This window comes from Oxyura jamaicensis, chromosome 13 (assembly GCF_011077185.1).
Source record: "Oxyura jamaicensis isolate SHBP4307 breed ruddy duck chromosome 13, BPBGC_Ojam_1.0, whole genome shotgun sequence".
In the NCBI taxonomy this organism is placed as follows: Eukaryota; Metazoa; Chordata; class Aves; order Anseriformes; family Anatidae; genus Oxyura; species Oxyura jamaicensis.
The window spans coordinates 6,269,157-6,294,397 of NC_048905.1; the positions used below are offsets into that span (position 1 = coordinate 6,269,157).

Genomic DNA, 25,241 nt, shown 5'->3' on the forward strand with positions numbered 1-25,241 from the left:
GTCAAGTGTGCAGAATGTGAAAGGAAGAGCACACTGCCAAGGGTTCTTCATATTTCATCGACAAATCTCCATGACAGTGGATCTTACGGGCCACATATGGCAAGAAAGAAAATAAGAACACCAGCATATTGCTGTTCAAACAAATTGAAATACGTTTTATTCAACTCCTCATTTCTTTTGAGCTTAAGACACACTATGTATAGCTTTTCCATGAATCAAAGCTAATAAGAGAAACCTGCCAAATGCACTGTTACTTGCTGTACAGCAGAATTTGCCAGTCTCCACCTTACAGGCGGACACAAGAAGGTACTAGTGAGTGAACTGCAAGATGGATTAAGTTTGTTCCCAAAGCTATTGTCACCTTCTCACATGGACTATTCTATATGCCTGAGAAGGTGTGCAAAAATATTCTGAAAGAAGAAAAGGTTTTCCACAGAGAGGGAAAACCAACTTCAACAAGCCCTGGAGTTTCCACACAAAAGTTCATCTAGGTGGCGCAGAAGGCAATGGCAGCATCCCTGTCTTAGATTAGGACAAAGTCCCTCGGGACACGACCATCAGTGACAGCATCAGGCTTTCCACAACAAGAACACAAGCGTGCCACCCTGGACTGAACACAATTCTGAAGTGGAAGTGACAGATAAGCAGTGCTGGAGGACCTGCCTGTTTGGGTAGGTTCAGGATTTATCTCCCAGGAAAATGCATCTTTTAGGCATTTCCCCACCTGACAAACGCTAAGTTTAGCACACTGCCTTCTGCAGATTTCTGTCAGCCTTCCACTGCACACGGAATAAAGAATTTTGTATTCTTTTTATACAGAATAGTGAGTTTTTATTAGATTACCCTTGCAGCAGTGCTCTCGATGTCAAAATTTCTTTGGAGTTCTGAAATGAACTGTTCAGTGTGGTTTATTCAACACCGTAATAACTTCTGACACTAAAAACTATGCTCGGATTTTGAGTTTTTTCGCTTAGAAAGGGAGCACAAGGACGTATGCATGAAATACTGTAGGGAATACAGCTGATTCCCTAACACTCGAGCAGGGCAGAATTCAAGTTTGTATGAGCAATGAGAGCTGATTTAACTGTTCTTCACTCAAGATCTGAGAGAGCTGGATATGCACATTTCCTTTGGTTTTAAGGAAAATGAAGCAGCGAACACTTTCCTGAGGAATCCTTACAGGTGAAAGAAAAGTAACTTAAGAACCTGCATCCCAAAGAAGCCAAGTGTGTCTTCACAAGGCAAGGTACTTCCTAGCCCAAAGATCTGTTCTAACACACAGATCTACAGCAGAGCTTTTACCCACCGTGCTTAGAGAACTAAAGCACGCTGACTTGCAGAAAAATGGAAACAAAATAGGCTAGGTCCATGTGCATCGTTTTTGACAGCTTTGAGTTGCCACGTTGCCTAACGCGTCATTTTTAGTTCTGAAAGCTTTCCCTGTTACTTGTGGATATCACAGAACTGCTCGTTTCTGATAAGGACTTGTCCAAAGATCATATAGATTTTCAGTTTGCTAGAGACACCTCACAATGCTTGTTACAAAGATTTCACTGGGAAAGAAGATGCTTCAAAAACTCTAAACGACCCTGATTTCACTGGGTACTCGGAATGCCTGTGCAGTATAACCAAGTTTCCCTCCATCTCCAGGAACATCATGAATGCGTAATAGCTTTCCATATGTTACTTTAAGTACACAGCTATAAACAGGAGAGATTATAGAAGGCATGGGGCTAAGATATCACGACATGACAAGCTCTATAAGCTGAAGCATGACCACAGGCTAGGTAACACAAGAAGTGGCATAAGGAGGTTTTATTTTCTAAGGAAAACAACAGCAGGTCAAGCTGCAGATGGAGTGATAATTTTATGAGTGTGTTATACGTGAGAAGACAAAGACTTACCTTCTGAGGGTAGTAAAGTGCAGACTGTTATCTGGAGATGTAAGTGTATGTTCTAGATGGAGAGCGAGTCTCATTCTGGGCACTGGGTGGCACATTTAAGAAATCCCAAATCAGAATCGTATCGTCATGGGAACTACTAATGATCTGAAATTCATCAAACTGGAGTCTAAAGACACGTCCTGAATGTTCCTGTGAGCAACATGAAATCAGTTAGCAGGCCAAGAAGAGGATAACATTTCATTACACTTGTACTCGGACATGTATCTGGACACAGAATAGGGTATTAAAATTCTTGTGCACTGGTTAAGAAGCCCTAAAGTTATAATTGCACTTGAGTTTAGGAAAAGCAGATTTCATACTTAAGTTTTTTTTCAGCAAAACACACAGCTTTCAAATCAAATGCTTGTAAAAACGCTGCATCTCCCCTGGAGGGGCCAGCTGTAGATGCTGAGGTTATTAAAGACAAAAGCAGCCTATCAATCAAGAAGCAGCAATTTACAAGGTTGGCTGGCACTGACATTCTACCAGGGCTCCTTCTCTTACATCAGATCTTGCATTCAACACTGCTGCTAACCCAATTTCTGTATAGCCCTAACCCACCACATCGCAGCTTCATCTAGGACACGTCGCTGAAAGGATCATTATGGCTCACTTACTAGTACAGGCTGTGTCCTAATGCTGCCGTACAAAAATCAGGTGTAGGAGTACATGCTCCATCAGCTCTTTCAAAGAACCTCAAAATGACACTAAGAGGCCCAGAAAAGGTTCTCGTCTTTGACCTGCTTATCCATTTTTAAATCAATTTAAAAGGATTACGTGACCTTCAGTAGAGAACTAAGCGGAGCTGTCAAATTCATCTCCAAACTATCATCTGAGCTACAGTGTACTCACTGAAGGGAAAGAACCAACTTTTTACTGAAAAACTAAATATACTGCGTTCACAGGGAGTACAAGAGTAGTTAAATCTCGTCTCCATGCAAAGATTACTGAAATGAAGAAAAATTAGAAGCATCTAGCAATGTAAGCTCTTCTGCAGGTGTTGGAAAGGCCTAGCACAAGCTAAATATGCCAGCCACCATCATATACAGACAATAACTTTGGCTCGCTACTAGCTTGGACAAATGTCAAACTGACTCCTGAAGTAAAATTTCATGCACGTTTCAGTGAACAGAACAATGAAGTCACTACCCCAATATCTATATTTAAGTCTATCGTAAATCAAAACCTTTATTAAAAGGAAAAATACAGCTTAAGCAACAGCCTTAACTCTGGTAGTCCCCTGATGCAATTACAGTTCCTGTGGCAAGCCTTTCAGCTCATCCTCCTTTCTCGTAACACATCTCTTCCTTCCAAACTGTTTGGGAAGGGCTCACAGAATTCCTCTCCCCACCATCTCCCTTAATAATGGGAAATTCGAAGCCAGCACTACAATGGCATTAGGGAACCACACCAATAACTAGAATGATCTGACACACTGTCAGGATGATTTATTTTTGGAGTATTTGAGGAAGTAAAACTAGACCTTAACTTTTTCATTTAAGCTTTGATCCAAGTAATTCAGAATATCGTGATATATACATTTCTCTTTATTCTTAGCATAAGAAACAGGATGTTCTCTGTAAAGCCTAGTCTGAATTTCTCACCTATCCCACTAAAAGGGAATAAAGCACCTCTCACTCTCAAATAAGAGTTTTCAGATAACTCCAAATGAATTGATTTTACATACCACTAATGTACGCAAGCATAATGTACTTGCTGGGGCACGAGGGTCAAGAGCAGCTTGCAAGTCCCAAACTTTAATTTTGCTATAAAGTAAAACAAGAAGGTTATAATAATGTTTTCAAGTATAAACATAGAAGAAACATCTAAAAGCAATGGTAAGAACTCCAGATTTTCCCTTCAGCTAATTTATCAACATCAAGCAGAATGTTCTCATTTATGAAATACTACTGTTGAATCTCATAAAACACAAATAGGTTTGTACTTTTTAGCAGCAAATACAACGAAGCCTTTGTGATGGACCAAGTGGGTTGTTTGCATTAAAGACAAATGAGCTATTCTGACATATACAAGCCATTTTGGAACTGCAGAACAGGTCCAAAAGCCCCCAGCACTACTGATCAATTGCAAAGATCCAACAGGAATTAAGCTGAGACTGCCAACCCCGGTGGCACAATAACGCAAATAAAAGGCTAGAGACAAACAGTTCTAAAGTAGTTCTTAACAGCTGTATTGTTCACTTGAAGTACAAATTGGACAGAGAAAGAACTGCAGGATTTAGACACAGATCTAAGTTGTCCTGAATCTAATCAGCAGCGAAAATACTTCTGCCTTGCAAGAAGTGCTCATGGTGGGGACTCCTACCTTCAACTTATCAGAAGGAGCAACTGAAGAGTTCTGAGAACCTGACAAGGTATGTTTACTCTTTCAGTAAACATTTCGTCTTAAAATAAACTAACAGGAAAAAAAAAAAGAACGCCTAACTACTCTGAATACATGGACCTGGCAAGGAGCAATCCCTGAGAGAAGAGACAAAAGAATGCACACTTTTTTAGACTGCTGGTCACTTTGGCCAAACAAAAGTTTATTTTCTGTGAAAAGTCAAACTTGAGTGATAAAATAATTTTGGTGTGCACTGGAGAGTGCCAGAAAAGCAGTTTCTTGTCTACTTAAAACTGCAGCCTGCTGTGTTGAAATGCTTGAGGTGAAGCCACTCAGTTAAATATTGATCCATCATTCAAACCAGAAGAGAACCCTTATTCTGCACACAAGACCCAAAGGCTTTCAGAAGATGCTTTGTTAAGGCAAAACCTTTTGAAATTGCTTTCAAAAACATACCCATCATAGGCTCCACTAACAATTCTCTTGTTGTCGAACCTGATGCACCGAACCAGTTCTTCGTGGCCTTCTAATACTCTTAAACAGGCACCACATTCAATGTCCCATAGCCTTAAGAGAACAGAAGAAAAAGAGTACTTGAGGTTCAGTATCACTCCTGAGGTCTTACATGCAGCAATTTAAGCATGCTATCAAATGGTTTTCCGGGGAGACTATCACAGTTTGCTAAAAAAAGGCAGCTGGTTGAACTAGATGTCCTTTTCATGCAATTCAGAGAGAGATTTGTGTTGCATCTGCAGTATATCAAAATTGCCCTACTCATTCAAAATGACCTGCAATTAATTTTTATATTGACATGGTTTAGTGGGTGATATTGGCGGGGGAGGGGATGACATAACAATTGGACCAGATGATCTTGAAGGTCTTTTCCAACCTGAATGATTCTGTGATTCTATTTAGGGACATTGTTTAATGGGTGATACTGGTGGTAGGGGGACAGTTAGACCAGATGATCTGGGAGGTCTTCTCCAACCTTCATGGTTCTATTATTCTAAGTGTTGCATACCTGCTAAATTATTTTAGGAAATCAGAATACACTTTTTTCTATTCTGCATAAATCAGTGGTTACTAGAGGTTCCGAAAGTAACTAACAGAACCAGTGACCACTATCTTGCTCATCTCTCCAATCAGGAAACAAGGTGATGAACTACAGGAGTAGACAGTTTTGCTTACCTTTGTCTGAACCTCACAGTCTCACTTTTTCATGAGGATGCGACACATTTACTCTCTCACTGAATTAAGTATCACTTACACATCATCTGCTCTAACGGCTAGCCCTACCAAAGATGCTTTTGCACAGGTAGGGCAGCAGCAAAGTGGTGGTGGGGGGAATCCTGTTATCATGTACAAACGTGCACTGTTACATACCAAGAGCAGCTCGTTGGCACCCACCTAATGGTATTGTCAGAAGATCCACTGACAACTAGTCGATCCCTGTACTGCAGGCATGCAATGCCACGCTTGTGCCCATTTAGAGTACGAACAAACTCACACGTACTTGTGCTCCAGACCTGTGCAACATGAGATAAAACATTCCTCTGAGAATTACGCTCAAAGAAAGGCTTTTTTTTTTTTTTTTTTTTTTTTTACTTCCAACAGAAGCTGTTACGAACGCAGAAGTTTGAGGCTGAGCTTTGCTGGACAGCAGAATGAAAACTTGCTTATGCGGCGTTAAAGGAAGACTGGCACTATGGGGCCCAGCAATGACAAGAGCCAGCAGCACTGCTGTCCTACTGTACATCGAGTCAATGAGAAAGACTGGGGGGTGTTAGGGGAAAGAGGGGGAGGGTGATAAGCAAAATATTCTGAAATGGTAGACGCTGCTCCAACAATTTCAAAAAACTTGGTGACACTTGAATCACTTGGTAAGTTAGTAATCATTTCTACTAGTGGAAGTTACCCCATCCATACACAAAAATAACCTCTATTTTTTACCTAAGAAATTTCTAGCAATCTACTTCTACGAGAAGACCAAAGCTGTAGCCTGTAAAAGTTTGGTGGCTGCTTCTTCTTCAAGATTAAATTATTTGACCAACTTTGCCCATTTCTGGTGAAATGTAATTGAAGTTCTAATCTAAAGTATCCATGTAAATAAAGTGGCTCGTTTTCCAACAGAGTGCAGCAGGATCTTTGGCAGATATTTGGGCATGAAACTGCCAAGAGCTTTTTGGCACAATCTAGGGTAGCTCTGGTGCTAGAGAGGCAATGGGGAAACGCCTTTATTATATTAATACACTTTGGGTAACTCAAATCTTCTGGTATGTAAGTCTTTCAATACAGCACTTCAATTCTTCAAACATGGCAAAGTCTGGTTTAGCTGCTGGGAAGGTGTGGTGTGGAAAGGCAACTGCTGATAAATTTCATGTCTGAACAGGACTGCCAATTGAAATAAAAAACACTGTTTGGAAAAAGGCACAAAATGTGCCACATTTAACAAACAAACCGATCTAAAGACTGGAGTTCAAACAGTGAGCAGGCTTTACTTTCTTGCAATTGTACAACAGAAGCCACAAAAATGTTACGAGCCTAGTTATGTGCATACAGACATTAGCAGCTAGTACAAGGAAGCAGCTAGCTGAAATGGGAAAGAAAAAAGCACAAAACTTTATGAAAACCTCAGCTATTCAGGCTTAGATTGCAACACTCAAGCTTTTCAGGCTTGGTAGACATTCAGACCTGGATGAGAGCTCTGCCAACTTACTTTAATGGTCCTGTCACCTGACGCTGACACAATGTACTTGTCGTCAAAGTCTACCACATTAACAGCAGCACGATGGCCAACTAAGACACGGCGCAGGGTGATGTCAGTAGGCGATGCCATATCCCAGACAGCAATGGATCTGTCCTTCGAGCACGTCACCATTAAGCCATTACTGAACCTTAAATGAAGCACTGCTTCATTGTGATGGATCAGCGTGTTCAGAACTTCGCCTGTATTTACATCCCAAACTCTGCAAAAGAAAAGGATTTTATCCCAAATGGAGGAAGATGACTACATGCAGTACATAGCGCAAACACACAAAGCTCTGCAACCATCTCTAACGTGGAACTCTCTGGCTACTTAACTCCTCTTTGGAAGGGCAGGAAGACAGGAACTGGGGACGTATCTGAGTTCACTTCTTAGAGCCACAAGCGCTAATTAACAGCAGTGAGCAATTAAGCCAGGAAAAGCCTAAGCTGGGACCACTGGTAAGAGGAAGGTAACAATAAGCACAACTCTACAACTCCTTCTAGGATGATTAGAACCTATATGATGTATAAATTAAAGAAAGAGAGCAAATACCTGATGTGTTTTTTTCAGTTTTATGCCATTCATTCAGTTAGCACATAGCACTAGCAACTGGAAGGTAGCACCCTCCAGGGGTACCTACCAGCTTACATCAAGCAAAAGTCACTACTAATTATACAGTAACTGAAGGCTGATGTCATCAGTTCTTAAGTTTTATAGATTGACACTGGTAACGTTGATACAAGACACCAAGAAAGAGACAATGCCCCTCCAATGAACTGTACCTGAGCATGTGTATTGGACATCATCTGACCAGTGAACTCATTGCAAGAATTTAAACCCATGAAAATCACTGTCAGATGAGCACTCCATATACACCAAGTCTCCTTTCATTAAGTCATAATTAAGCTATGTCAGGTGACATGAGAAACCCTAAAGGAGAAATCACCACATAGTTGGCCCATCAGCCATTCCACTTCACATTGTGCTTTGAGTCCTACAGGTCACATTCTTTCAAAATGCATAACACTAAAAAACACGAGACAAATTTGGAAAAAAGTGCTGGATGTGATGCTTTGCAAAGTGCAAATAATTTATTTTGGGGATAATTGTATCACATTTATATTAGGGATTCTGACATTTGGAGACTATTTCAAGTATTTCCAGTCCTGATACTCTTTTTTTTTTTTTTTTGCAAAAACTCAACACTCACCTCACTGTAGAATCTGAAGATCCAGTTACAATGACTCTTTCATCATACTGCAGACAAAGAACTGAGCCAGTATGTCCTGTTAATACTTTCAAACATTCCAAGCTTGTTTTGTCCCAAATCTGTTAACGATAAAAAGTATAAATGACTTATCAAGATCAAAAACATGGATACAGGAAACTTAAACACTGCTGCTGCAGGGTTAAGGAGGAAGAAAACCAGGGAGTGCCTGTCCAAACAGAGGGTCTGTCCTGTCCTCCCTTTTAACTTGAAGTCTCTTTGACGCAAGTTTTTGACAGAACAGTGAGATAAGCAATGATAATGAAAAGATAAAAACCTGTTTTACAAAAGGAAATGCCATGGCACTCAGGGAATATTAGCATGAAAGCAGCCTATTGGCATGAAAGCTAAGAATTAGCAAGGAAGAAAGACATGGCTAAGGACAGTAAGTAGTACACTGCCTTCACTTGTGGACATGAAGTCTGATTTCACATCCTGAACAAGCGTTTCTCTGCATGCGTTGACTCTGAACAAGCATTTCTTTGTAGCCAGCAGTGTTGATTTCCTGGGTGGCAGTCTGCAAAGTTCCTAGAGCAAAATGCAGGTGAAGACTTTGCGGGGCTACAGAGGACATCCCATCCCATAAACCCTGCACAGACAAACACTGCCCCAAGAAGAGATGAGAGAAAGCAAGGGAACGCCAACAGCTGTCCCTCCAAAGCAGATTTACCCATCACTATCTATGGAAAAAACTGAGGAAGTGTTTACCTTAATGGAGTTATCTCGTAGGCCACTGATTATCTTTTCATCATCGTACTGTAAACAGTAGACACCTTTGCTATTTTCGGAGCGGCACTGAATCCTTTGCAAATTATGTCGCCCACATCGCCAGTTCGATTCTATAGTCTGCCAAGAGGGGAGACAAGCAGGAGTTAGGCACGAGGCTGCGTGCTTGAGCACGGTCACTCCAACAGATGCACAGCAAACCTTCCCACTGTTACAGAGTCCATCCTTAAAATTTAAGCCTGAAGACTTAAATGTTTCCTTCCCCCCACCCACAAAAATACACAAAACAATGACTTAGGACTTTATTTTCTCATGACAAGAGCTGCTTGGAATTCAGTTTCCCCCATATTTACAGCACCATCTGACAGCAGCACCAAAGACCAAACTGGGAACTTGTATGACACCATGCTCAGCATCACCTGAGTAACACAGAGCCCCACACGGACATTGTCAGCAGAGTTCTTGGACTGTCCCGTCCCTTCCCCTACCCAGTCATTTCACCTGGTAGCTGTTTTTATGCATCCTAGGGATTCTGAGACACGAAAGCTCCCACTAAGCACCTTAAAGCCTGAAAAAAAAAAAAAACTAACAGGGGCTATAAAAATTAAACCATCTCAAGAATAACTAAAGGTTGTTTTTTTTTTTTAACCCCCCCCCAACTTAAAATCTAAGTGTAATTCTCAACATTTTAATTCTGAAATACATTTTTAAGGTAAGACACCTGACACCTTCAGAGGAGGCAAACTATTTCATAGCAGAACCAGAATATTTCCATCTTTTCACCTGCTGTACTACTTGTGTAAAGACCAGTGTTGGTTTCAAACAAACGTAGGATTTTAAGAAATGGGGGATTTTGGTTAGAAAGTCTGAAACAAGCACCATAAGAGAACCAATGCACAGAACTCTGGGACAACACCTGCAGTACCCAGCACGGTTGGGATGCCTCCCACCTTCCAGTACAGGCACCAGAACACACCACAGATTTGACTGCTTCCCTGGTGCCACCCCAGTACTGCACAGAAACCTGGGGTGAAGATGCTCAACTGTCAGTTTGTTTGGAAAAGCATGTTTACAATCAAATCCTAACTACAAAAGCAATACCAGGCACCTCTGCTGTTCCATGCAGTTCTTTCTTTCCTCTCCAAGACTGGAAAACAACTAAAAAGATAATTAAAGGCAAAAGTACAATGCAAGTGTGACCTCCCAGTTCTAGGAAACACGTCTGTCTGAGGGGAGAACAGCCTATCACTATTTTCCATGTGTTTGCTCCTTCAATTATCTCCCTTTGTGCAACTTGGAGACAACTATACACAGTCATAATACAAACCTGATGTGCCAAGGGAATTTGTCTACATTTTAAGAACTAAGAGGCTTCTGGAAGAGCACACTGACAAGTTATTCATCCCTTCTCATTCTCTTCCAATTTGGTGGGGAAACTAATTAAGACAGAAAGTCATCTTTCCATTTGGGATCAGCTTTTACTGGCCAGCTGGTCGTCAGACTGAACTGGGCTTAAGCTCTTCAGATCTGGCACTGCGCTGGCTCAGCCCCGGCCTTCTGCTTTGAAGGCAGCAGACTGCTGGTTGTGCTGCCTACTCGGCATGGGATGGAGGGTCCGAGGAGGAAGGCCTCTCAAGCTTTATCTGCAGATGTATCGTCTGTGCTCGGAGGGCTGAGCTGCAGCTCATTAACTCCTTTGCTGTTACAGAGGTGACAGATTACCCTTGGAAACAGCAGCGAATTTAAGACAGCAACAGCACGAACCAATATAGAGACCTGAAGGTGAGGTATTTAAAAACGCAATGCTAACACCGAAGACACTGGAGACAGAGCATCACAGATTCAAGTCAGCCAATTTAAATAGCTTCAGAAACCATATATGTTCCGACACTCAGTTCTGAGAAGTCGTCTAAGGGAGAGTTTCCCTCAAGCCCCATTCTTGGACGGGCTGCAATTCGCACTTTTACATAACGCGCGCTGGATTACTCTAGCTGCCGAGCGCCCAAACACCATTCGAGCGCCTTCACACCTCAGGTTCCTGCGACAGCGATTAGCAATAGCTACAGAATACATTAAGAACACCACAAATCAGTATTATTTTTTTATTTAACCGTTTTTAAAGAGAACAGCAGTCGGTAGAAGCGTGCTGACCAAACATTTCAGGACACTAGATGGCTTAGCTCTTAGAAGCGCACTGTAGGAAGCTCCATAATCAGCTTACCATAAGAAAATGCTGGCTTCGAATAAAAGAAACTAAGGTATGATTTACATGTACGTGAAGGCACTATAAAGCAGTAAGTCATATGCAGGTGCACATTTTAATTCTGCAAGTAGATGTCATTTCATTTAGACATTATATCGTGTGGCTACTGTGGGAAAATACTTGATGTTTTTTGAGAACTTGTAAAATCCCCTTACACTGCGTAAATTTTCAATATGCTGGGAAAGTAGCCACAATACACAGAGAATATACAGCAGCATTTAAATTGGCAATAGAGTGAAAACAGATGCGCACGTATAGAGAAATAACATTATTTTAGATGACTAAATACGGCTGAGTGGGTGGGCAACCTGGAGGACCCTCTAAAAAGGAACACGTTTAATACAATACTGGCAACCACATAAAAGCTTCTTGCTATAGGAAATTTCTGGTTGTTACTGAATAGCACAGTTAGTAAAAGTTTTCATCTGCAACCTCCTTCCAGGAGATATCTTAATACGCTCTGTACACAGCGAGTAGGTACGCGTGCGTGTACAAGGGAGAGGAGGAAAGCGCTGCTTTTATGGGCTGTTAAAAGCAGAGGGGAGTCAATGGTAAGGGAGGCAGCTTATCTGCGCACTTCGGGTACCAGACCTAGCACTAATAGAAGCAATACTCACTGCTGCATTTTCTACAGATCCTCGAAGCCTCCAAGGTCACAGCCTCTACATGTGGGTTTCCAGCTAAAAGGAAGATGGGGCAGAGCACAGCCCCATAGCTCACGGGAGCAGAAGAAGCTGCTCTCACTTCTAACAGTGCAGTAGCCGACAGATGCTGTACACCCACAACAAAAGGTGGACATACGAAGGATAAAGAACAAACGTGAAGCCAAAGCATCTGCCCCAGCAGGGGAGCCATTTGGCAGCTGCAGAAATGGGTAACGGGATAAAAAAGGTATTTAGAGAAAACCACACAGAGTAGCCCAAGATGCAGAGGTATTGCCAACTCCGGGCTACGCCAAGGTAAATTCACTGGTACAAGGATGCACAGTAAAAGAGATGCAATCCATCTGAACTAACAGTTGGAATATTTTCTGTACCCTGGGTGTTAAGAATAATCTACTAAGAGCATTTTTCCCCCCATTTTACAGTGTACACTGTGTTCAGTTCCTTGTGTTTTTTTATCCTTGTGAATGTTACTGCAAAGCGGGCTCATCTTTATCCCAAAACACAAGGAGACCGGTCCCTCAGAACACACAGCTTTCAAGATACAAGGACAGAAAAAGGAACCCGCACATCTGTACTAGAAACAGAGATTCTCCTCAGACATGAGGCATTTACAAGGGCAGTTAGTCCCAAACTCTCGTTCTTCACAGCATTTAAGAGATGATCTCATGTCACCAGGGTGAATAGGACTTACTATTTCATTCATTATGAAGTTAAGAGGGTTTGACAGGCAAAGATGAAAGGAAGGATTGGCCATGGCACCAGGCTCCTTGCATCTTTGAGGTGTTTCCCCTTCTGAATCCTCTGAAGATGCTACAACCATTAGGAAAGATAAAGCACGAGGCTTCTGAAGAGGAGTACTGATTCCCCAAGACCCCAGTGAGAATCTAGACTTCACTGTTGGGTTTCCAAGCTGCTGTTAGACAGTGAAGCAAAAAAGAACTTCTCTGTCTTTGTAACAGCCATAAGAAGAGGGGCTACGTGACGCAGCCTCCCAAGAAGGCTCAAGCTGGTCTTCCAGAGCAATCTGCAGGGCAGTAGCTGTCCTGTCCTTACCACAACAGCCTAAGCACAAGGTTTCTGACCACAGCAGGATGAATGCCTCACAGTAACAGATGACAAAGCACCTCCTGAGAGCTGCCGCAGAAGCGACGTGATGAACAAGATGATGTGGTCAGAGAGCTCCATGGAGCTGCCATCTCAGCAGAGGAGCTGAAGAGTCTGGCTGCAGGTACGAGGCAGTTAACCACACACACAAAGACATCAATGCCCACTGTCACCTGAGCCAGTAAGCCTTTCTTTGGAAGCAAGCAGCAGGGCATAAAACGTATGTACTAACACCCTGAACATGAACTGGCACAGCTGTTAGAAGAGGTGAGACCAAGAGCTGCAAACCCTTCCCTGCTGCATCCTGTGACTTACTGTCCTACTTTACTGTTATGTGTATTGTTTCCATATTCATTCTCTTACCCTTTTCAATAAGAAAGCTGAAATAACATGATTCACGACACACTACGGGACTCAGAAGAACAGCACCAGAAGTGACTAATTTGCATTTTATTCTCAATGCTTTGAAATGTTGAAGGCAGCAGCCATAAAACTGGGAGCGGCATGACACTCGGTCACTCCTATGAGAACCGTTTAGTGCCTAAGTTGAAAATTTATATACTACTGATGCTGAAAATGCAGACACTACTGCTCACTCAAAGAATTTCCTCTATGACCAACAACTCTTCATATTTTAGAGATTATCCCCAGTCAAAGCTAAATGTAAGTCTAAAAGAATGCAGAGAATTACATGGAAGAAACTGTTGCCGTGCTACATGGGAAGGTGCAATAAACAGTGACAGAGTAAACAAAAGCAAGAAAGCAAACCTAAGCAAAGGCTCCCTAAGAAACAATGGTAGCCAGGTTTGGGTATTTACCTGAAAAGCCAAGAACAAGCCATCTTCGTGAAGAATCACAGAAGCAAGACTAACAATTAGAGAAGCAGGGCTTGATTCTATCTCCATTAACACATAGCGTACTCGAGTATTTGTATTATTGCGAATTAAAGTTCAGGGTACATGTGTTTAGTACAAGGGAAACCCATTTGCACAAAAAAAAAAAAGAAAAGAAAAGAAAAAGGAAAAACTTCCAGTAACTGAAAAGTGGGTTCCTGGCTTGATTTATAGAAATCACAGGATACTCAGGCTATATTGTTACACTGCAAAGAACAGCCTGAAATTAAAGCAAGGCCAAAAAGCTAGGAGTGTACTACTGAGAGCCAGTCCAAGTCCAATATTACACAGGCTTTCAAATCAGTTTGGGGTAAAACATCACTTTTAGTATGAACTCCAAGACCAGAAGAAGAGCCATAAACAGTCTCGTCCAAAAATTTAAATAACCCTAGAGAAAAAAGGAACGGGAAGCTTTTCCTAGCAAGTCTAACAATTAAAGCATGATTTTTTGGCAGAATTAAAGATCCGAAAATTAAGTTCCCATCGTTTACAGCTGCTCAGATAAGATCCAAATGTGAACAATACAAATTGATGAAGTGCAGCCTCTCTCTGCGTGCGACTGATCCAATGTGTATAAAGCTGCCTGTAGGTCCACCAAGTAAAACTACTCCTGAGTCTACTGCAGCTTTGCAGAACCCTTTTTAAAGCCCCATTCAAAAAAGAACAGATGAAATTTATGACCCTGAATGAGATAAATCTGAACAGTGGAATATGCTCATTTCTTACAGCGGAAGACTTGCAGAAACTGCAGTAAAGGCCACTCACACAGCAGGGCCATAGGAAATCACCCTGGGAAAAAGCAGACAGCATAATACAGACCATAGGAAAGGAAATCCCAAAAGAGATCCCCCAAAGGAGATCTGGGGGCAACATCTGATGAAGAAAACCCTTTTCATCTTGCAGCTGCAAGTAGCCATGACCAAGGTGAGCCCCATGGATGGCTGTTGCTGGTTTCCTCTCAAACAATCCCCATTTCTGCTCGACTTTCATCAACTGGGTGCAGCACGCTTAGGAGGCACAGTACAATTCCAGGCTCCCAGGTTACAGAGGGAACACGGAAGTTCACTAACTATAAATGGACTCCTGCTTACACCCAAGTGAGAGGAAAAGTTCTGCTGCAACCGCACCACAAATCCCTCCCAGACCTGGAGAGGAAGTCTTACAAAGCACAAGCCAACACCGGTGAGAACAGAGCTCCTCTGAAGTACCCCAATGACACGTCTGCCATCTACACACCTGACAGAGACCAGTGCTGTCAAAAAACAGAATTATTGCACCTTTTAGTTTCCATCTGAGACAATAACTTTATGCACAATACCATAAAAATAGAGTTGTATTTAAACAGGTACTTATCGGCCCCTACCAGGGCACAGGGGCACGTGAAGTACCCAAACAGGAACGATAAATCCCTCCTTCAAATCTTCAGAAGAAAACCAGCAACCTTGGCTGCCCTGTTGTGAAAAGGTAGGTGTGATGTGAGCAGAGGGAGCGAAGAAAGCCCAGACGAGGACCTGTCCCATGCTACATAGACCTGAAAGCAGTTTTCTGCCCCTTTCAGAAGGGGGAGCCCAAATCCATGCCATGCACCACGAGAACTTCAATTCTGCTGCTCGAACACCTGATCTTGTTGGCCAGGTTCATTTTAAAAACTTCCAAAGTCACATCTTAAGACTTTGGAAACATCCTAAGACGTGACTTTGGAAGTAGATGTGGAGCAGACTTCAAGAGCTGGCTGAAAAACGTCTAGGTGTCTATTGCTGACCAGATTCTCCCCACACACTCATGTAAGATCTCTCCAGCACTGTAATTAGAACAATACTTATCAAACCTATTTCCTCAGGACTACACCGGAGCGCTGACAAACAGAGACCCCCCGGTGTTAGCTGTCACCTCGAGTCTCTGCTTCGTTCCTTTTCAATTTCCCCCCAAGATTTTAAAATTTCAGTTCTAGTTCTCAAATCTCAATTTCCTCAAAATTCAGAGGAACACATGCTGTTTATTTCACTGCCTGAAACCAAGCTTCCCTGAAGTCTTCAGCAAAATCCCATTTTACCCTTCTCTGCATTAGGTGGACCTCAGCCCCCACGGAAGCAAGGCGAGGCACTTGCCATGCACTTGAAGATAAGGGCAACGTTTATGAATCTTCTCAACTCATCACAAGAAATAAGATACTTGTGCTCACTCTGCAGGGCAAACTGAGTAGTTGGCCATACTTCACAAATAATATGGAAAAAATCCAGGGACTTGGGGTTCTGGAAGCAGCAGTATTGAGCTTCCCGTGCTGGCACGCTGCCGATTAACACAATCCACTTAAAGCTGCTGACCTTCGCCGCCGCGCTTCGGGACTGCACCCAGCTGCAGGACACCCCACAGCAAAAAATTCTCTCTATAAACAAGTCTTGCAAACAGATTATTTTTTTTTCTTGGTAAGCCCCAAATCAGGCTTTCCATTAAGAAAATAAAAGACTCCTAAAGGAGGTTGGCAATTCAACATCTAACTTGGAGACATTTAAAATTACTGGACCACCTCTTGTGAAACGAAACCTAATTAAATACTTGGCTTCGCAGTGGAGGTGGAGAGTAGCTACTTCTTTCCAAGAATTCGTTTTCAGATCTCTAAATGTCCTCTTATTTTCAAATCCAATGATTTCAGAAGTGACATTATGTTCCTAAATGCGCTTGGCACAAAACGAACAGATACTGGCACTAATAAACGTTCAGAGAGGCTAGGGAACCTCCCTGTGCCAAATCAGAGCCTGGGCTACCTTGCAGTTAGCACCACTTTGTGGTGGCACGGACTTTTGACCCGAAATGCAAATAGAGCCCCAGGGAAAGAAAACAAATTTGCTTTTTATCATTCCTCAATTTTCCTTCCAATTGTTAATTCAGTTTTTGGATTACTTTGCAAACGGTCAATCAAGTGAAAGAATAGAGGACTTCCCCTTCGAGCTCATCTCTACCCACACAACCCCGCTCAGCACCAGCTGCTGAAAAGGAGGAACGCAGTGTGAGAAGCAGTCCAGCAGAACGTGGTTAGCCTTTGTCCTCCACGGGACAAAGCCTGAATGACAACATTTTCAGCTCCATCAAGTAGACTTCACTGTACTGAGAAAATAAAAAGAAAATTAACTCCTTCATATACAAGTTTCTTATAGAAACACTAAAATAATCATATAAAATGCTAATATGGTAGCCTTGGTAGGAGGATAGAGTGTCTGCATCTTTGGCTCATCGCTAGCTCCCTAAACTCTGACCCTCGGACAGAAACAGGAAGATCCTATTCCAGATCCAGGCAAATATTTGAAGAAAAAACATTTTGCTATTCAGAGAAAGAGAATTCTTCATCACTGCTAAGATGGAAGTTTTAAGAGCTTCTGCACATTGCTTTGAAAGATGAAAGAATGGGGAAAGGGATGAAACTGAGGGGAACTATAATTTAAGGCTTAAAAAAGCAGAGGAAAAGTTAGGAAGTGCTCCAAACCCTACAGTTAAGTTTTGTTGCTATTGTTACCCACCATCTACTTTTTTAAACAATGTTAAAAGCTTCTTTTGACAGTCCTTTAGGGAAGCAATTTGTGAAAAGTGCTTTAAAGGGTGATTTATAAGAAAAATTCTAATATTCTTTTGGAAGCAGATGAATTATTGGACGCTTGGCTATCAGCAAAAACACCAACCCCACTCCAGGTGGGAAACCTGCATCACAGCAGTATTTCACAAAGCCCAAAAGAAGCATTTAAGCAGGGAAAACTTTGACATGGCACAACACCCTCGTCCTTCTGCCTTCCCCCTCCGGCCAAGCCATTTTGAAGAACCAGGAGTGGGAAATATGCTCAACAGTCACAGTTCTGGAAGAAGCCATTGGTTTTCAAGGAGAGGCTTCACCCCTCTACAAGACCGGACAAAGATGCATTTGGTTCAGAGGCAAGAGCCCACAGCTGACAGCTCCGGGCTCCTTTCAGCCTCACTCTTCTACAAAAGCATCCAGGGGTCACCTACAGCCTTGAGGTTAGTTGACAAAGCCTGAAATTCTACCCAAAATGACTGCAACCAGCAAAGACCAAAGGTTGTTTCTGGATTTACAGGCACAAGCACGGGATGGGAGGTTCAGAACTACAGGAGGTTTCCCTCAAACAGCTCTCGTTTTGCTTCTCTCTACTTGCCTCGCTCTGTGCTGGAGATGGAAGAGTTTCCCACGTGTCCCGCTGACCCCTAAACATGTTATGGGTAAAAGCATCAGCTAGAACCTGCAGAAACCATTTGGAAAGCAGCTGGATGGGATGGTGGCTTGGAATGGGCACAAATGATGGCAGGAGCCTGGAGTTTACTCTTCGCACACCGCAGAAAGGACAGCTTTTCCCACGCTCATTACTCACGTTTCTATTTTTAAGTACTAGTGGCTTGCCATCTTTTACGTATACCATGCTACAGTTCCAACTCCCTTTCCAAGCCTGACATGAGATAACCCCTTACTCAGCATGTTCTACATCTGTCGCATCATCCATGTGAGCATTATATAAAGGAAAATAAAAATGGAGGAGTTGAAACCCAAAGCTAGGGTTGAAAATAGCACTGTAAGTTTGTTTCCTGACTTCCATACACTGATGTGTTTTCTGCCTGTTCTGAATACATGACACTCTTCAGGCAGTGCAGTGCCAAGTTCTCTTCATTTGAAGGTCTATTTTAACAAAATTCTTTTTTTTCCAAGAAACATGTTCACGAGTACAATAGGTTTTTAGTGGTATACCCTCTATCCACTCCCAGATTTTGACATATTTTACTTTTGATATCAGTACTAGTAATGGCAATGAGTGAAGCATGAGGATTTGTGTTTTGTTTTTTTTTTTTTGTTTTTTTTTTTTTTTTTTTCCTCCCCTATTTATTTCTTACTAGCCAGAACTGTCCATTTCAGGAGTGTCGTTTCTGTACACCTTATGTGGGTCTGCAGCAACTAAAGAATCTAAGTATTAAAAAGAAGACTGAAGTTCAAAGGTCACGAGTCCTCACAACATAACATCTCTAAGGAACACTCCATCTCTAATAACAGGAAGATTTCCTATACATATGTTCCACTCGTATCTAAACATATGAGTTTCAAAACAATAACTTTTAAAATCTGGGATAGAATACTGTTGAACTCCTTCAATGATTTATATGATCTCAAAGCTCATCTTTCCCGCTGTGTTCCTTCACCAAACAATGCCAAAATTTTGCAGTAAACAAGAGAATATCATGTTAAGAGTTACCCTTAATCCCATGGTCTTATCATCATCACAATACAACTGTCATTCCTTATACATAAAAGACATCTCCCCTCAAATAATAAAATGTGTATCATTCAGCTTGCAAGCAAACGTCGAGTTCGGTCTTACCATGCCTGGGTTGCTTAAATACTTCTGTATCACTAGATGCTAAAATTTCTATAAATTGTGTAGCAACATTCAGAAATTGGATTTTGCAGCAGCTACACGTTACAGATAGGTCAAGAATAATTTTGCTTATGGAGTCCCCAGGCAGCACAAATTCACATTTGCCATAGCAGAAGCATGGAATTGCTCAGGTTGGAAGGGGTCTTAAATATCACACGGTTCCAACCCCCCCACCATGGGCAGGGGTGCCACCACCCAGATCAGGTTGCTCAGAGCCTCATCCAACCTGGCCTTGAACACCTCCAGGGATGGGGCATCCATCTTTGGGCGGCCTGTGCCAGAGCCTCACCGCCCTCTGAGTGAGAAATTTCCTCCTAACATCTCATCTAAATCTCCCCTCTGAATTTAAAACTGTTTCCCCTTGTCCTGTCATGAGCAAAAAGTTGCTCCCCGAAAGCAGAATGATTCCATTAGCTCACATCTGCCTTAAACATCAAAACATGTGTTTCCCCACTAATGAATTTCAGATCAAAATTTTGTGTCTGTCACATGGTTGAAATAAATACCTACAGTCTGTGGTATAACCTAAGCGTTCTGCGGTGGGTACACAGCAACCTGAGCAAGACTTCAATTTTCTGCTGGTAGGCAGAATACCAAGATGATCCTGATCTATCAGGATGTTTTAGAAGAGCGAGCCCAACTTTGTTATCCTTCAGTGAGATAAACTTTTTTTTTTTTTAAGTCATTTCTACAGTCTCCCTACCACTGATACCCCTACTGAGTTTATTATTGTAGGGCTCATTTTTCTCGTCAGATCACTAGAGCCAGGAAAAAAGATTCCGATAAACTTCAGAAAAATGTGTTTGTCTCAGTGACAGCTTTAGAAATAACAAGACCAGCTACGCCTTAAAAAACTGGTGTCTACAGCGTTAACAGTGATCACTTACTGAGAACAACTGGTATGTTAAAACATTCAGAAATATATGGAATTGTCTTGGAGTAGTAAGTTTCCTAAAACTGCCATTTCACTAAAATCCACAGCCCCAAAGGAATTCCAAACTATTTAGATCCCAAAAGGCCAGTGTTAACACTGAGAGCTTTGAAGTGACACATTAACGTCTGCACTGCAGTAATGAGATGCTGAGGGCATTTTTCACGTTTTCTGAAGAGCCAGAGCTCACACAGTGGTAGCGATACAAACACACCATTTGCTTCATTGCTCTAACATGCAACATCTTTGAGACATTAACTGTATGAAACATTATTTCTGCTGCAGATATTACGTATCAGAAAACATACCTCTATATCCTGTATTATCTTTGGGTATAAGGACCTGTAAAATGAATTTGGGGGGCCATCTGTTGGTCTGTTTTTAAACAGGTACTGATCCCTAGAAAGAACCAGAAACATTTTTCAGTTTACCACAAAGAAGCCAAACTGTAAAGGAATTCAAAATCTGCACGTAACAAAAACTTATGACACATTCTCACAGAATATTTGTAATCATTTTTAGTATTGAAATTACAGCCCCTGTGACTTTATAATTTGACAGCTGTATGTGAAAAGAAACAGGTGTTTTCCTTAGGGTTTCCCGAATTAGGGCTTTGTAAGGCTTTTAAGCCAGTAGGGTGTCCTCCTCTTGCATAGCTCCTTACTCCATGCCTTGCATTTTCTTAGGCACACCACTAGAGAGCACAGAAAAACAGGTTTCTAAAGCAAAACACCTCGTGTCTTCAGAAACTTGTAAAGGATAAGGACTGCATATAAACTTGTAAACTAACTTGTAAAGGACAAGGACTGCAGAGAGATTCATTTACTATAAACTTACTTTTTGGTGGAGCTCATGATTAGGTAAATTCATCAAGGAGAACACTGTAAAAGGTGAATTCAGTTATTGTCCAGGTACTTACCAACCCCTTCTTTCTGACAGTCCCTTCCATAGCGGATCTGTGCGTACCATTCTTTCAATCAATTTTTTCCATAGCATTCCCTCAGAGATGACTCTCTGCCATTCCTTACATACCAGCTCTGCTGCACAGAGTGATCTGGCATCAAGATAGGAAAGGATGTTTTCTGCTATGTGATCTAAGCCTTGCTCTACAAAGAAATAAAGGCAATCAAAATGTCAATCACTTCAGAGTAAACTACTAAACAAGTTTTGCAGTACATTCAGAGAAAGCTAACACAGCTTTATTTCAGGCACCGGAGCAACACGGTTATTGAATTACCATACACAGAAGCACCAGTTATGAATCAATCCCAACAGGTACACCAAAATATCCACCTCTTTAGTCCTTTCCTGGTACGGTCTGCTTACTGGATTGGTCCCATCTTCACTGAACAAGAACGAACACAAACCAAAGTTGAGCACAGCACAGCAAGCATTCGGCTGCCTTGAGCACAGAATCTTGGTTGTTTTGAGCATGTAACGTGTTGGGCTTCGTGGTCCAAGCAGCAGATATTCCTCAAGATCCTTTAACTCTGTACTAGTGCTACATGGTAAACTGTTGATTCTTTTTTTACTCCCTTACACATAATACTAGATAATTCAGCTCAGCAGATGGGACTCTACAGGAGCAAATGCAGACATCTCCAGAAGAAGCATTAGCAGACTCTGAAAAAAAGACATTTTCTTGCACTTTTAAATACAACAGGGTTCTTGTGTTTGAACTCCTTCTATAATCTACATGTGACAAGCGCACTCCTCAGTTTTGTTCAGATCTTGGGTGTGTCGCAGACACCATGCCCCGTACCCTGGTTAAGGAGAAGTCAGTGACAATGAATTAGACAGTAATTCGTTAACAGTAAATGGTTATACTGATTCTTGGCTTACTGTCACTGGACTCCATGCTGAGAGAAATTATTACTAACAACTTACACCATTAGCTGGCTGACACTTCTCTATAGCTAGAGAAAAATCCAAGAAGGATAATTGTTTGTGAAACAATTGGAGTAAGTCACATGGTAACATTCAATGCAGCATTTATTTTTCGTCCAGTCAACGTGATTGCTTCCAGTATAAGAATCCGCTAAGAAACCTCAGGATCCTCACCAGGAGTCAAGGAACTCTGAAATAATGACAGGTGATGGCTCTGCTTCTGTATAGTCCAAAACAAACTCAGTGTACCTTCAAAGATTTCTCGTGTGTATAAAACAGCCATACAGGCAGATATTATCTTAGGTTTAAATCTTCACCTGCTGCTCTCCCAGCCTCAGGGCACAACACCTTCTTGGGCACGGAGCGAGGTACAAGCTTGCTTGCTCCAGATTTCACCATGCAGGCTTCACTGGGTCAAAGGATGAGTTCGGCCATGTGCACAACTGAACTCCTAAGTGAAACACGGCCGCTCCGAAGCACACCCTCTGGCCATACGTAGGTGGCACATAACACCACCTACCTGCGGGTTTCTCATGCCCTAATTGCCCAGGCAGCATAATGCAGGGACGTTGGTCAGGTAGCGATAGCTGCACCAGCAGTCCCCAGCAAGGTGGGCAAACACTGGCACGAAGGCTGAAGATCCCAACTACCAGAAGCAGCTTCTTAACCCCAAGGACCTTTATATACCACGGTAGGGGTAGATTGACAAACAAAACGTGCTCTGCTCCCCATTAGCAGTACAGCTACACCAGAACTGGGGTCCTGCCCAGCCATCCAGGTCCACGTAAGGCAACAGGCTGAAGTGTACCATTTCATCAATGTTACCTGGTACTTGCTAAAAAGCTATAGGGACTTAAGCTGAAGCTGGTGGAAGGAAAAAGCGCCTCAGTAAAGACAATGAATCCACAAGCTGCCACCTCAGATCTGTCAAGGCCCAGAACAAGCGGAACGCTGCATGCAGCTGCTCGTGGTCTTTGCTAGACCTTACCCACCCCACTGAGTGTGTTAGATTTAAAAAATCTAATTGTAGTTGAATAAAACACATACATAGAAATCACTTACATAAAGTATTGGCACCAATTATAAACTAGCAAACTTTTCTTGTCCATATCCCAGCTATGGTGTCACTGGCCCACAAGAAACCACCAGCAGGTCTGTGACATTGCCCGGAAACCTGCAGTTTTGCTTTCCACAGAACTCTAATCAGAAATCTATCAAAATAGCTTCCTTTTCACAAACAACTTATGCCAGTTGGCCAACCTTAAAAAAAAAAATTGAAGCAGGAGATGACCTTCTTAATTTTCCGCTCTACCTCATGATGCCCTACTTCAGGCTTCAAATACTCATAAAATCAATGAAACTACTGTTAACTTTTGTAAAGGATTAACAAAGCCTGTTCATCCAGTCCTCCACTACTCTGCACGTAAGCACAGCCTTTGTAAGCCTCAGCAGCAACAGGAAGAGACCAGCACATGTGGCTTCACAGCTCTTCTAGATAACTCAGCTACAAAAAGGCTTTAAGAATGACATAGGCTCCTACAAAGCAAACTGGGTTTGTACAAGCTTTCCAATGACAGTCCTAATAACAGATTCAACTGACTGACGTATAGCAAGGTCCAAACAACCAGCGCGTTTCAAACACAGCCACTGGCGAAGCAGCAAACCCACTCCTAACAGAAAGATAGCTCCACCTCCTACATCTGCAGGTTGAGGGAAACAACCTCAAACAATGGGAGCACTTACATACTTTGTAAATGTGGTCTTTGGTCTGCCCCAACCCAGTCTTTCCAGTAAATGTCAACTTGAAGACTCTAAACACAATTTTCTTGGAATATATTTCAGTTACTGGGATGGGACAACACTGTGAAGGTTTTTCAGGGCAATAAAATCACTTCATCAAGGCCATTTTCCAGAGTTAAAAACGTGACTCACTGGCTATCATGCAGATGAGCTAATTCACTGTGCAAAGTGGCTGGATAAAAATAAAACAAGCAGGCCTGCTTAGCAAGCACTTCCCCGATGCTGAAGGTTACAGGTGGGAGCGATGAGCAGGGCCCACACGTGCTTTAACAGAAGCCTATCCAGTGGTTACTTTACACAGAAGTACAGAATTGTCACGTTCAGGAGCACAGGATCAGCTTGTGCAGAGGCAACAACTGTCTGGCACCACTCTAATCCCATGACAGTTGTCTACTTTCTCTCCCCGCACCCAGCACAGGACACTCTGAAAAGGAAGAGGCCCATTTTCTGCGTGAAGCATCGTAGGCCCCAAAGCTAACGGTGCATAGGGCATGGCAATTAAGCACCGTAACAGCAAAAGCTATCAGTCAAGCAGGACGCTGAGGTTTGTGTGTAAATTAAGAGTCTGGGGCTCCCATTTCACCACACCGTTTTAATTTCAGCAGCCAGTACACAACAAACACCTGTGTGTACAGCTCCCTCCTCAGGCTACCAGCTGGTGCTTTCACTGTCCTCGCAGCTGGTGTCCCAGGGTGCAGGGCTACGGGTGTCCATGACTTCCTCACACAAGGATCTGTAGGCAATCATCAGCTGCTGGGAGACTGAGAAATGTTAAGAAATTATAGAACTTATCCAGTTCAGTTTAGCCAGTTTCAGGCTACCGCGTTTCAAGCTTAGTAATTAAATTTAAAGATGAGTGATTGCTAGGTTCAGAAGGTGTTAGAAGTACAGAAGTTGGCTACAGCTACATCAGCAGATCCAGTTAGTTTAACACTGACATCAACACTGTTTCTGTAAAGCACAGGAGAAAGATGAGAGCACTGGCTTTCAGCTTCCAGCTGCCCCAGATACAAGGACGCTGTCCTCTCTCTCCCACACCAAAGGCACTTCTAAGCAGCTGCAGCACGGCAGAGGAGCAGAGCCACACAAGGCTAGCCTTTTCCGATGACCTTAATTCCTCTTTGTTAGAAGAAAAATAAACTCACTCCGGCTATGTCTGGAGTCCAAAAAGGCCATTAGCACATGACACAGTGATGCCAGGCAAACATTCCATCATCTGCACCTTTAAGGTGTGAAACTCTTTACTC

General features: G+C 42.4%; 1 protein-coding gene across 6 annotated transcripts in view; it reads right to left on the reverse strand.

Annotated features, from left to right (window-relative positions):
* Positions 1 to 25,241, reverse strand: part of FBXW11 (F-box and WD repeat domain containing 11) — a 73,880-nt gene that overhangs the window by 3,750 nt on the left and 44,889 nt on the right. For all 6 annotated transcript variants that reach the window (XM_035338397.1, XM_035338395.1, XM_035338394.1 and 3 more), the window contains 9 exons: positions 21,227 to 21,413; positions 20,616 to 20,706; positions 9,008 to 9,145; positions 8,243 to 8,361; positions 7,003 to 7,252; positions 5,694 to 5,812; positions 4,743 to 4,853; positions 3,631 to 3,709; positions 1,905 to 2,093 (listed from right to left, as the gene is read on the reverse strand). In XM_035338397.1, the coding sequence (XP_035194288.1) occupies positions 1,932 to 2,093; positions 3,631 to 3,709; positions 4,743 to 4,853; positions 5,694 to 5,812; positions 7,003 to 7,252; positions 8,243 to 8,361; positions 9,008 to 9,145; positions 20,616 to 20,706; positions 21,227 to 21,413 (1,256 nt within the window). In that variant the 3' untranslated portion in view covers positions 1,905 to 1,931. The remainder of the gene's footprint in view (positions 1 to 1,904; positions 2,094 to 3,630; positions 3,710 to 4,742; positions 4,854 to 5,693; positions 5,813 to 7,002; positions 7,253 to 8,242; positions 8,362 to 9,007; positions 9,146 to 20,615; positions 20,707 to 21,226; positions 21,414 to 25,241) is intronic.